The sequence below is a fragment of the Macaca mulatta genome, chromosome 7, assembly GCF_049350105.2.
Source record: "Macaca mulatta isolate MMU2019108-1 chromosome 7, T2T-MMU8v2.0, whole genome shotgun sequence".
NCBI classification, from domain to species: Eukaryota; Metazoa; Chordata; class Mammalia; order Primates; family Cercopithecidae; genus Macaca; species Macaca mulatta.
Genome location: NC_133412.1, coordinates 74,082,017 through 74,095,301, shown reverse-complemented (window position 1 = coordinate 74,095,301; position 13,285 = coordinate 74,082,017). Strand labels below are relative to the sequence as shown.

Genomic DNA, 13,285 nt, shown 5'->3' with positions numbered 1-13,285 from the left:
AGATAAGACTATGATGAGGCAAAGTGAAGGTGACTTGGGTTGAGCAGGGAGCCTAGGGATCAAGGAGTACGCGTTTCAGCACCATGGACAGCGGCGTGGGGGGAGGGGGGGCCGCACATGCCTGCCTGGAGGCTCTGGCAAAATACCCATCCCTAGACCTCAACCCCAGACCTGGGGAGGTCAGCCCTGCTGCTGCCCTCTCAGGCCTGAAGATATGTTCTGTCTGCTCCCCTGCTCCCACAAGACCTGAGGAACCTGATCAAGAATCCCTGTGGGCCGTTCTAATTCATGCTCCCCAGGCCTCCTTTCCCCTGTGACTTTTACCACCCAAACTCACAGTCCTCTAGATCAAGCAGGGAGATCTCCTTGGTTGCAGGGGCCCTTTTGCTGCTGGGAGGCTGAAAGAGAAAAATGGGATATGGGTGTGGGTAAGGGGAGCACCTTGGCATGTTCTGGGTTGGGAAGAAGATGTCATGGTCTGTTCTGGATGGTAGAGAGATAGATGTCTGAGTCTGGCCCATGAGCACACCCTGACTCTGTCCCAAGGCTCTCACTGTTTTCCTCCTCCAGGAGGCAGGTTCCAACTGCTCCTCCTCGGACTCTGATGTCATCTCGGACTCTGATGTGCTACTGCTGGAATCGCTGTCCTCATCAGAGGATGACGCTTCTCCTTTTCCCTCTGGCACCTTCTTCTTCGTCTTCCTCTTACCATCCTCCTCACTCTGTTCACTGAAGGAGAGTGGGAAAGGTGGGCTCAGGCCTGGCCTGGACACCCCCTCCTTGCTTCACAGAAGCAGGAGAAATGCTGAAAAGCTGGAATGGAGTGGGGAGCCTGGGCCAGGAGGGTTCACACCTGAAGTCCTATAACAGGGACCTCATGAGAGCTTGAAGCCAGCTTGTGCCAGCTCAGGCTCCAGGCCCCTGGTTGCTTCTCCACACCTCCCCACGAGGCCTTAGAGATCTCCTGCAGCCAGCGAAAGCAGTTGTCATGTGAGCTGACAACCCCAGCCAGCTCATAAGGGACTCAGGGGCTCTTAGGAGACTGGCTAAAGCTCAGTGCTAGCCCTTCTTTTCAGGAAAGCCCCAGGAACCCCACCCGCCATCTGGCTGGCTCCCTTCTCACCTCTCACTGCCTCTGCCTTTCTCCTCATCCTCATCCTGGTCTTCATTGTCAGACTCACTGCTGGACTCCCCAGAGCCGCTCTCGCTGCTGCTCTTACTGTCTGATTCACTCTCAGACTCAGGGTCTGTGGAGGAATAATATGAGCCTCCTCCCTCATATGCAGGCCTCCTTGGGTCTAGAGCAGGCACCTGGGTTCCACCTTCAGATTCAGTACTGAACCCTCTCTGACCTGCCCCCAGCCCTACATGCCAGCTGGAACTGACAGAAACAGATGGACTCCATGGATAGAAACCTGCACAAGCACACATACCTGGAACATGAATCCCTCAGGTGCACAAACAACTCACAAGCAGGTGCACACCCCTAGACACACGACCATATACATACACCCCTCATATAGCCAGTCACACAGACACATGGGCGGGAGCACAGAGGACCCCAGCTCTGCCATCTGCTTACCACTGTCTGCGGACTCCGTGGGGCCTGACTCCCCCTCAGAGTCCGAGTAGAAGGGTTTTTCCTTCTCCTTTCTCTTCTCCCGATTTGAGCACTTGGTCCATTCAGGTACCTGGAGATGGGAGTAGGGTGCAGGGTCATTTCATAATGGTTGGGGAGAAGGCAGGCAGGCACAAGCCCTTACCCTTTATTCCACCTCTTCATGAGGCCCTACCTGGTCTGTCCCACAAAGGGAAGAACAGAGGAGGAAGAAAGGGGCACTGTCCATGGAGGGGAGGGGATGCTGCTCACAGAGGGGCACTGCCAAACCAAGGTGGAAACAGAACATGGGTAGGCCCAGGAGCACAGCACACAGGGGAAGCAGAGGGACACAGACAGGGCATGGGAGAGAGCACACGGCACACAGAGGTGGGACCTCAGTGTATTCGCCCAACAGGCCCACGTGAGTCTCAATAAGGGAAAGATCTTCTTCCTGTGTGTGTGGGGAAGGTGTTAGGAGGGCTGGGCCGGCACTGCCAGAGCTCCTTACTGTCTGCCACCACCAACACACACTCACACACTTCAATCCTCCACCCCGCTGACCTCCACGTTGCGCACAGATGGGTCTGGGGCTTCCTCCGGCCAATCTGGGAGCTCCTGGTAGCCTGTGGCCTTGGCATTGAGCAGGTGGGACAGTGAGCCCAGCTGGAAGTGGTCCCGGTCTAGGGATAGGTTTAGAGGTCAGGCAGGTAGCAGCAGTGAGGGAGAGCTCTGGGAGCTATTTCCCAGGTGGGGCTGGGTCACAATCTGGTCGGGGCTTCCCAGGTGGGTAGGAGAAGGAGATGGATGTGTGCCCTAATGGCTCTTCCACCCTGACTGCACCTTTAGGCCCACATGCTGGAAGAAAAGGCTGTCTGGCCAGGCCAGAGCAGGGACTGAGGGCCAGGGAGAGGCTGCCTACAGAGGTGGGCAGGAGGAGACTCTGGGCCCACAGATGCTGCCAGCCCATCTGCTTGGGAAGCATGTCTAGTCAGGCTCTGTACTCAGCCGGGAGAGATGAGCATCAGAGCATGAGTGTGCAGGAGTCCAGGTCAGAGGTGAGGCACCGCTGGAGGAGGGCAGCACAGGCCTGTGAGTAGGGATGGTGCCAGGGAGAAAGGGACTGTTGCCTTCTTCCTGGGAGAATTTCAAAGCTACACCCACCCTCAGAATCTCCCCATTCCTGAGGTCCAGGGAAGAGAAAAAGAACGAAAAGATACGCAGAAGAACTGAGCTTTGTGAAGGAGGATCTCTTCTGTGTAGGTTCCTGGCTTCCGCTCCTGGGGTCCGGAGAGCCAGCAGGAGAACCCTTCCCTGCCGGCCCCCTCTCAGGGCCCTTGTCTTGGGAAAAGAGGCCTTAAGGGCCAAGCCCAAGAACAGAGCAAGACTGAAGCCCTGGGGCCTGGGATCTGAACTGAATGTAGTGACTAAGCTTACAGAGTACAAGCAACTGCTTTCTCAGGACCTTTATAAAAATATACACCTCTCAGGCCAGGCGCGGTGGCTCAAGCCTGTAATCCCAGCACTTTGGGAGGCGGAGGCGGGTGGATCACGAGGTCAGGAGATCGAGACCATCCTGGCTAATACGGTGAAACCCCGTCTCTACTAAAAATACAAAAAACTAGCCGGGCGTGGTGGTGGGCGCCTGTAGTCCCAGCTACTCAGAGGCTGAGGCGGGAGAATGGCGTAACCCAGGAGGCGGAGCTTGCAGTGAGCCGAGATTGTGCCACTGCACTCCAGCCTGGGCGACACAGCGAGACTCCGTCTAAAAAAAAAAAAAAATATATATATATATATATATACACACACACACACATACACACACACACACACACACACACACACACACACACACACACACACACACACACACCCACACACACACACACACACACACCTCTCCTCTGTGTGTTGTTTTGCTTTCTGCCTTACTGGATCCTTGGTATTTAAGATCTTGGTATGTATTCCAAAGCCTACTGTCTGCTCAGGGAGGGAGATTAAAAAGGGAGCCTGAGAGGAGAAGAGGCAGGAGCCCATCCTGGCCGGTAAGGCAGACCCTCAAGTGAGATGATGCTGGCAGTAGTTGTGGGCAGGTGAAAGAGTAATTCCTGGTGCCACAGCAGGGGCAAAAGGAGTGAGCCAGGGAGTAGGACTGCCCACAGAAGCATGGTGCCTGGCTAGGGGCTTCAGGAAGGTCTGGGGCAGAGACTCTGGCCAGTTCCTTCCCATTCCCCTAGGAATGTTACCCTTGATTTCATCTCCCACCTTTGAAGGATGACTCCAAGACTGGAGCTGGTTTGGGTGCCAGGAAGAGCTTCTTGGCATGGCGGCTAAGGGCCCCACCCTGCTCGGAAGGGACGATGAGCTGCCGGGTGAAGCGTGCCCGGTCGCGAATATCATAGTTCTGGTCATATTTGGCCAGACTCAGCACATACTGGGTCAGCAGCTTGGTCTGGAGGAACAGGAAGAGGTGGGTCAGCTGACAGAGGGGGTGGGGACACAGGAGGCTCAGAACCAGATTCTTTAAGCCGACACTTGCAGGCAGAATGTCTCCTCTCCCTGCTTAGGACCAGCTGCTTCCACCCAGCTCTCCCTCCCCACCTGCCCTTGTTCTGGGCTCAGAATTTTCTCTCATCTCTCTGACCATGCGTCCTGATGACCCCAACTTTGACAACTGCCTTGGGCCAGCAAAAGAGGTTTTCCTTTTGGACTTTCCCCACTCCTGGCTCTGGACTCCATTCTTCCCCAGGTTTGTGGTTCCTACCTCTCCAGGCCTGTCCACCCTTTTTACTCCAGGGCGGCAGGGTATGTGGAAGTCTGGAATGCTCTACTGGACCTCACAGTTTCCAGGCTTCACCACCCAGGGGGGAATTAGACAACAAAAAGACAGGGCAGATAAACAGGGGTCCCTTTGGCAGGGGCCACCCTCATGTCCTATCCACCCACTTAGTAGATTCTGAGCAGCCCAGGGGTCTCAGAGGTCTTGATCCTTCCCTGGAAGGTTCTAATGAGACATTAAGGCAAACTGAAGCTGCTGATGCATTTGCCAAGGTCATGTAGGGTTCACAGTCTGCAGTCAGGGAAGCTACAACTGCAGACCTGAAATCTCTCCATTTCTGCCATGATCTTGGCCTAATCTAACCTGCCTTAACATGGCAACAGTGGTAGCAGCCATCACTTATCAAGTGCCTTCTGGCACCAAGCACTGCTAGGTGCTCCACACTAGCTCATCTAATCTCCCCAAGCCTTCTGAGAGGTAGGCATTATTGCCCCCATTTTACAGAAAAGAAGCAGAATCATTAAGGGGCTTTTCCCAGGCCAAGGAGCCCATCAGTACTGCACCTCGGCCTGCATCTGCTGGAGCTGCACCCCATCTGCTTCCCTTCACTGCCTACCTGCTGACATAAGGAGCCTGCCCTGGTCCAGGTCTCCATGTTTCCATCACTTGTGACCAAGATCAAAACCACCAAGTAGTCAACAACCAGAATGCCCAGGGGCATCAGGGGCCAGTAGGAGGGAGCCTGGAACTGACTCTGTTCTTCCTGAGGTTTATGGTGACATACTGTTACATGCAGCCTTAGACGTGGTTAACCCAGCTAATCTGGCAGGGACATCAAGCAGATGTCCATGAGGGGCAAAGCCCCTCAGGTGCTGACCCAGAGTCAGAGCAGCTGCTGTGGCAGAATTGCCCCACACCACTCTAGAGAGCCACTATGATTCCACATTCATACCTCCAATCTGGCCCACAGGACCTCTTCAGCTCAGTCCCTTCCAGCAAAGCAGCACCTCCGATACTGTTCTAGTCACAGATAAGCAATCCCAACCCCATGCACCCCTAATAGAATAGACTTAAAAATATGAAAATAAGATGCCATCACAACAGATTTCATCACCAACCTGCCCCTCTCTTGGTCAGACACCATCTAAATGGCCAGTGCTAGTGGATGCCCTATACCAACATGCTCCATTATCAAGAGGCTGCTGATCCCTCTTTTGGTTTGAACAATGTCTTCCTCCACAGATTTCCCAGCTGGCTGATCACAGACTCCCTCCTTTAAGACCTTGCCTAGTTCTAGACAGAACTGTTTGGTATTTGGATCCATCTGTCCACAGCCTTAACTGCATGTTAACAACCAACACAAGAAGAGCTGGCCCACCACCTCGACACTGCAGGATTTGCCTATAATAATTCATTACCCTTCTCCACCCCAAGGAGCCACTCCCTGTGGATTGTGGCATCCTGTGTGCACCACCAAGACCCCCACCTCATCTAGCCAGGATATGCAGGAATTACAGGCTACTCAAGAAGGCCTATGAGATACACTCCAGTATGCCAAGAACAGAACAAGGCTGCCCCTCACCAACAGGCTCCAGTTGTCAGGGAGGAATTTTAAGTGGGAAACACTGTCTTTCCATAACCTATGCCAATGTACATGCTACCTTGCAGCTGCCTGCTAATCATGCTTAGAAAACTGGCTACTAAAAAAAAATTGAAATACATCCTCAATTCACACATTACACGAGTAAGTTTAAGCTCTCGATGGATGTGGCAGACAGATTTTAAGGTCTTCCCCACCAGTAGCTGCCTCCTGGTGTTCATGCCTTTGTGCAATCCCTCACCTTGGGTATGGGCAAAACCTAAGACTTGCTTTTAACCAACAGGATATGGCAAAGGTGGTATATGATTATATATGATCCTATGATTATGTTTGATTAAGAAGACTCTGTATTGGAAGTCCTAGCTAGAGCAATCAGACAGGAGAAAGAAATAAAGGGTATCCAAATTGGAAAAGAATTCAAATTATCCTTGTTTGCAGATGATATGACCTTATAGTTAAAAAAATCTAAGAACTCCACCAAAAAACTATTAGAACTGATAAACAAATTCAGTAAAGTTGCAGGATACAAAATCCACATAAATATCAGTAGCATTGGCCGGGTGCAGTGGCTGACGCCTGTAATCCCAGCACTTTGGGAGGCCGAGGCAGGCGGATCACAAAATCAAGAGATTGAGACCATCCTGGCCAACATGGCGAAATCCTGTCTCTACTAAAAATACAAAAATTAGCTGGATGTGGTGGTGCACACCTGTAGTCCCAGCTACTCCGGAGGCTGAGGCAGGAGAATCATTTGAACCCAGGAGGTGAAGGTTGCAGTGAGCCAAGATGGTGCCACTGCACTCCAGTGTGGCGACAGAGTGAGTCTGTCTCAAAAAAAAAAAAAAAAAAATCAGTAGCATTGGCCAGGCACGGTGGCTCACACCTGTAATCACTTTGGGAGGCTGAGGCAGGCAGAATACCTGAGGTCAGGAGTTCGAGACCAGTCTGACCAACATAGAGAAACCCTTCTCTACTAAAAATACAAAATGAGCTGGGCATGGTGGCACATACCTGTAATCCCAGCTACTTGGGAGTCTGAGGCAGGAGAATTGCTTGAACCCAGGAGACGGAGGTTGCAGTGAGCTGAGATTGCACAACTGCACTCCAGAGCCTGGGCAACGGAGCGAGAACTCCATTTCAAAGGAAAAAAAAAATTAGCCGTTGCCCTCCAGCCTGGGCAACAAGAGCAAAACTCTGTCTCCAAAAAAAAAAAAAAAAAAAATCAGTAGCATTTACTTTTTTTTTTGCAATGAATACCCCAGGCTGGAGTGCAATGACACGATCTTGGCTCACTGCAACCTCCGCCTCCTGGGTTCAAGCAATTCTCCTGCCTCAGCCTCCCGAGTAGCTGGGATTACAGGCACCCGCCACCACAACCAGCTAATTTTTGTGTTTTTAGTAGAGACGGGGTTTCGCCATGTTAGCCAGGCTGGTCTTGAACTCCTGACCTCAGGTGATCCACCAGCCTTGGCCTCCCAAAGTGCTGGGATTACAAGCGTGAGCCACCACGCCTGGCCGTGAATTCATTTTTGACAAAGGTATCAAGAACATACATTAGGGAAAGGAGAGTCTCTTCAATAAACGGTGCTGGGAAAACGGGATATCCATATGCAGAAGAATAAAACCAGACTCCTATCTCTCACCATATGCAAAAATCAAATCATAATGTATTAAAAACTTAAATCTAACACTTCAAACTATGAAACTACTAAAAGAAAACATTAGAGAAATTCTCCAGGACATTGTACTGGGCAAAGATTTCTTGTGTAATACCCCGCATGCACAGGCAACCAAAGCAAAAGTAGAAAAATGGGATCACATCAAGTTACAAAGCTTCTGCACACTAAAGGAATCAACAAAGAGACAAGCCACAGAATAGGAGAAAAAAAAATTGCAAACTAAAGGAATCAACAAACAAGCCACAGGAGAAAAAATATTGCAAACTACCCATCTGACAAGGGATTAATAACCAGAATATGTAAGGAGATCAAACAACTCAATAAGAAAAAAAAATTCAACAATCCAATTTAAAAATGAGCAAAAGATCTGAATAGACATTTCTCAAAAGAAGACATACAGATAGCAAACAGGTATATGAAAAGGTGATCAACATCACTGAGCATCAGAGAAATGCAAATCAAAACTACAATGAAAGGCCAGGCATGGTGGCTCATGCCTGTAATACCAGCACTTTGGGAGGCTGAGGCAGGCGGATCACCTGAGGTCAGGAGTTGAGACCAGCCTGTCCAACATGGCGAAACCCCATCTATACTAAAAGTACAGAAATTAACTGGGCATGGTGGCATACGCCTCTAGTCCCAGCTACTCATGAGGCTGAGGCAGGAGAATCACTTGAACGACAGAGGCAGAGGTTGTTGAGCAGTGAGCCAAGATCGCACCACTGCACACTCCAGCCTGGGTGACAGAGCAAGACTCCATCTCAAAAAACAAAACAAAACAAACAAAAAAACGATATATCATCTCGCCCCAAGTAGGCTTATATCCAAAAGATAGGCAATAACAAATGCTGACAAGAACATGGAGAAAAGGCAACCCTTGTACACTGTTAGTTGGAATGTCTATGGAGAACAGTTTGGAGGTTCCTTAAAACACTAAAAATAGGCTGGGCGTGGTGGCTCACACCTGTAATTCCAGCACTTTGGAGGCCGGCGGATCATGAGGTCAAGAGATGGAGACCATCCTGGCCAACATGGTGAAACCCCATCTCTACTAAAAATACAAAAAATTAGCCGGGATTGGAGGCAGGCACCTGTAATCCCAGTTACTTGGGAGGCTGAAGCAGGAGAATCACTTGAACCCGGGAGGTTGCAGTGAGCTGAGATCACGCCATTGCACTCCAGCCTAGGCAACAGGGCAAGACTCCATCTCAAAAAAAAAAAAAAAAAAAAAAAAAAACTAAAAATATCGCTACCGTATGATCCAGCAATCCCAACGCTATGTATATACCCAAAAGTAAGGAAATCAACATATTGAAGTGATATCTGCACTCCCACGTTTATTGCAGCACTGTTCACCATAGCCAAGATTTGAAAGCAACTTCAGTGTCCATCAACAGACAAACGGATAAAGAAAATATGGTACATATACACAATGCAAGACTATAAAAAAAAATTTTTTTTTAAAAAGAATGAGATTCTGTCATTTGCAACAACATGGATAGAACTAGAGGTCATTATTTTAAGTGAAATAAGCCAAGCACAGAAAAACAAACTTCACATATTCTCACTTATTTATGGGGGCTAAAAATGAAAAGAACTGAGCTCATGGAGTTGGAGAGTAGAATAATGGTTACCAGAGGCTGAGAAGGGTAGTGGGTGGGGGGAAGTAGGGATGGTTAATGGGTACAAAATTGTAGTTATATAGAATGCTAAGATCTAGTATTTGATAGCACAACAGGGTGACTACAGTCAACAATAATTTATTATACATTTAAAAATAACTAAAAGAGTGTAATTTGATTGTTTATAACACAAAAGATAAATGCTTGAGAGGATGGATACCCCATTCCCTGATGTGATTGTTATGCATTGTATGCCTGTATCAAAATATATCACGTATACCATAAATGTATACACCTACTATGTACCCATAAAAATTAAAAAATAAAAAGAAGACTGTCTTGCTAGCAGACTGACTCTAGAGACTTTCTCCCTTGTGGCTTTGGAGAAATAAGCGTCCGTGTTGGGAGGCCCATATGGCAATGAGCTAAGGACGGCCTCTAGAAGGCAAAGGCAGTCCCCAGCTGACAGCCAGCAAGATGCCAGGGCCACAATCCTACAACTGCAAGGAAGTGGATCCTGGCACCATGTGACTTGGAAGTGGACCTTTCCCCAGTACAGCCTCCAGATAAAAACTCAGCCTTGGCTGACACCTCAATTGTAGCCTTGCATAAGATCCAACTAAGCCATACCTGAATTCTCGACCCATAGACATTGAAAAAATAAATGTATGTTGTTTGAAGCCCCTAAATTTACAGTAATTTATTATGTAGCAGAAAACTAATACAATTGATTTAAAAATGTGAACGTAGAAAAAATTCTGGAGAAAATTCTTTTTTATTTTTGTTTATTTTTGAGATGGATCTTGCTCTGTGGCCCAGGCTGAAGTGCAGTGGTGCCATCTCAGCTCACTGCAACCTCCAGCTCCCAGGTTCAAGCAATTCTCCTGCCTTAGCCTCCCAAGTAGCTGAGATTTCAGTGCACCACCACACCCAGCTAATTTTTTTGTACTTTTAGTAGGGACAGGGTTTCACCATGTTGGTCAGGCTGGTCTTGAATTCATGACCTCAAATGGTCCACCCACCTTGGGCTCCCAAAGTGGGATTGCAGGTGTGAGCCACTGAACCCAGTCTGGCGAAAATTCTAAGTGAAAATTTTAATTGAAATGTGACTGGGAAAAAAAGTATTAAATATGAAAGCATTGAAAAGAAGCAGAAAAGTTTAAAATATTGGACAATAGACAAATGTACAACTTCTGAATGACTATATATAGGAATAAAAAATAAGGAAATATAAAATTAATGGTGGTCTTCTAAGTGGTGGACTTATTAATAAACTATTGACTTTCTGAGTTTTCCAGATGTTCTACGACGAGCATGTATTACCTTTAGAATATTTAAAAAGTTTAAGTTTTTAACAGCAATTCTGCAAAATTTGTCACAATTTTCCATTCACTGTAAAGACGGTCACATGGGAGGGTTGCAGATCCCACTGTGCCCCTGGCAGACCCTCCTGCCACACATCTTACCTGACATATAAAAGCAAACTCACCTGCTAGGCAGTTTCCCCAGGTTCTATATCCATGTGGATGTAATAACCACTTTCACTACCAACCTCCCCTCCCCCGCTGCCTGCTTAAGCCTGCATATTATGCCTTTGTGGTCTCTGGTCTAGAATCCGATTATCTGATGATCAATAGCAGGGCAGAGGCCTCATCTTGGTCATTTCCTTGGCCTCAGCCTGCGCCAGGATCTGGCATGCAGTGGGACCATGTCCAAATTGAAGAGAATGACTGAGATTACTATGACCTTTTAGCTGGGCAGATTGCCACCCATGGTCCCAGGATGGGAAGCATCACTACGTTTTGCAATCATGGCCACGTGCGCATCCAAACCACCTCCCTCCTAGTACACCAAGGACTCCCCCTTCTTTACCACTCCCAGAAGAGGCTGGGAAGAAAGGAGAAAGAAAGGACAAAAATCTTTATTGAATCAAATAACCATTCTAAGGGGTTTGCAAAAACTCACTTTCAGGTGAAGGGCACCCTGGAGGTGAGTGTCCATTTGCCTCAACAGCCTACTCTGGGTGCCCTGACAGGGGTCCTTCCTGGGGGAGGGTTAAGCTGTATATACCCACAGCTCTCTGTGCCAACCCTGATGACAGCTCTTCCTACTATGTTTAAAATGTTTATTTTTCTCCTGTTTCTCCTACTTGGCTGTGAGTATCTAGAGACCTGTAAATGTGTCTCACTCATTGTCATATCCCCAGGACGTAGCACATTACCAGGCAAATAGTAGGCCTATATGTTAAATAAATGAACAAATGCACATGTAGCTCACAGTGACAACTTGGAGAAATGCCACGTGGACAGGCCCAAGCTTATGAAAACATGCCGACCTCACCATCCTAGGGTTCAGGACCCTGGCTCAGTGCTGAGCATGTCAGACTCTGACCTACCTGGGTGGCTCACCACCCAGGCTGCTTCATCTTTTCAAACATTCCTCCCACTTGCTCCTTCCTCCCGCCTGAACAAAGAAAGTACACAAATATTCATTCAATGATTGAATGCTTCTCCATGGTACTCCCTCTCCCTCTAACTTCTCTCTCTCCAATCTGCTGTGCCCACAACACTGATACCCACAGACTCAGTTGCCTCCACATGTAGCTGCTGTCCTTTCTGACTCCTGATTAGAGTCCCAGCACTTGGTGGCCCTACCTACCTCAGCTTGAGCCTCTGGGGCTCACTCTGGCCACCATGGATCAAAGAAGCCACTGAAAAAGACAAGTGCCACCATCCAAAGACTCCCATGCAGAGTGGGCATGGCAGGGAGGCTACAGTCTCCAGGGGATATCCCTGCTATAAATCTGTAGACCCCAGCCACCTACCCAGATGTTTTGCTTCAAGGATTGGCAGAGTCTTTCTATAAGAGGGCCAGAGAATAACTATTCTAGGCTTTGTGGGCAATACAGTCTGTTGCAACTAGTCAACCCTGCTGTTGTAGCACAAAAGCAGCCACAGGTAATTCATAAATGAACGAGCAGGGCTGTGTTCCAACAAAACTTTATTTACAAAAACAGGCATAGGCCAGATTCAGCCTATGGGCAGTAGTTTGCCAATCCCTGTCCTGCTTAACTGAGTAGGGGCGTGTGGAAATTGTCATAGTGTTTGATGTCCCTGACACCTTGAAAAGCTCAGCACATTATGCTTTATTTTAGAAGAATCTCCTGGAACCATCTCAGGAGATGCCAGACAGCTAGAAGGCTCTGAATGCCCTGATACTACAACTTAGTTGAGCCTCATCCTTGGCTATGTATCTCTTATAACCTTTCACCTTGGGAATGACAGTGGCCACCAGTACCACAAGTCCAAGCAGAGACTCACTCCCTTATCTTTGGCACAGACTGGCCAAGCATTGTCAGGCTTTGGGATGAAGCACAGACCACATCTGGGATGCATGTTCTCCCATCAGTACCTGCCACTGTTGGGCCCTTCCCTTATTTCAATCAACTGTGGTTCTTCGCAGCCCCAGAGTTCCAAGGTGGCAGACAGGACTCTTTTACTAGCCAACTGGAGGTCACAGCTTCATAGGAGAGTCTCTTCAACAGTGACTACCAGCACTACAAGGTCTTTGAGTCCCCAGAATAGCTGTGGGCACTGGGGTAGCATTGGTTACGTGGGCAGACCAGCCACCTTCCCTGATTCTTCTTTTCCAAAATAGGAGCTAGAGTTCAGCCCTGCCTAGGGAGGGCCAAAAGAATACTGTTTAGGGAGTTTCTGGGAACCAGAGTATTTGGGGGGTCATCTCTCAATCTTTACCTGTTTAGAGTTGGTCAGGTAGAGCTTGGCTGCTAAGTTGATGACCTGCAGCTTGACAATATCCTCCTCTGCTGTGAATGACTTGGCCATTTTTCTTAAGACATCAGGTGCAATCCTGGGGACGTGCTCACAGTACTCTCCGATGAGCCACAGGATGCTGGCTCTGGCCATGGGCACCTGTGGTTGTGGGAGAGGAGTGGGTAAATGTGGGAAAGTGGGTGGGTAGGAATGTGGACTTCCAGGGAAACAGCAC

General features: G+C 48.7%; 1 protein-coding gene across 12 annotated transcripts in view; it reads right to left on the bottom strand.

Moving 5' to 3' along the window:
• The window catches only part of AP3B2 (adaptor related protein complex 3 subunit beta 2), a 50,472-nt gene that overhangs the window by 3,970 nt on the left and 33,217 nt on the right, over nt 1-13,285 (bottom strand). For 3 of the 12 annotated variants that reach the window (XM_001082801.5, XM_077940117.1, XM_077940118.1), the window contains 7 exons: nt 13,033-13,209; nt 3,863-4,049; nt 2,162-2,280; nt 1,583-1,691; nt 1,124-1,247; nt 555-729; nt 338-398 (listed from right to left, as the gene is read on the bottom strand). In XM_001082801.5, the coding sequence (XP_001082801.1) occupies nt 338-398; nt 555-729; nt 1,124-1,247; nt 1,583-1,691; nt 2,162-2,280; nt 3,863-4,049; nt 13,033-13,209 (952 nt within the window). Of the gene's footprint in view, nt 1-337; nt 399-554; nt 730-1,123; nt 1,376-1,560; nt 1,692-1,994; nt 2,052-2,161; nt 2,281-3,862; nt 6,647-8,152; nt 8,907-12,976; nt 13,268-13,285 lie in introns of those variants that run through there. The other 9 variants (XM_077940116.1, XM_077940114.1, XM_077940115.1 and 6 more) reach the window with 9 other exon arrangements.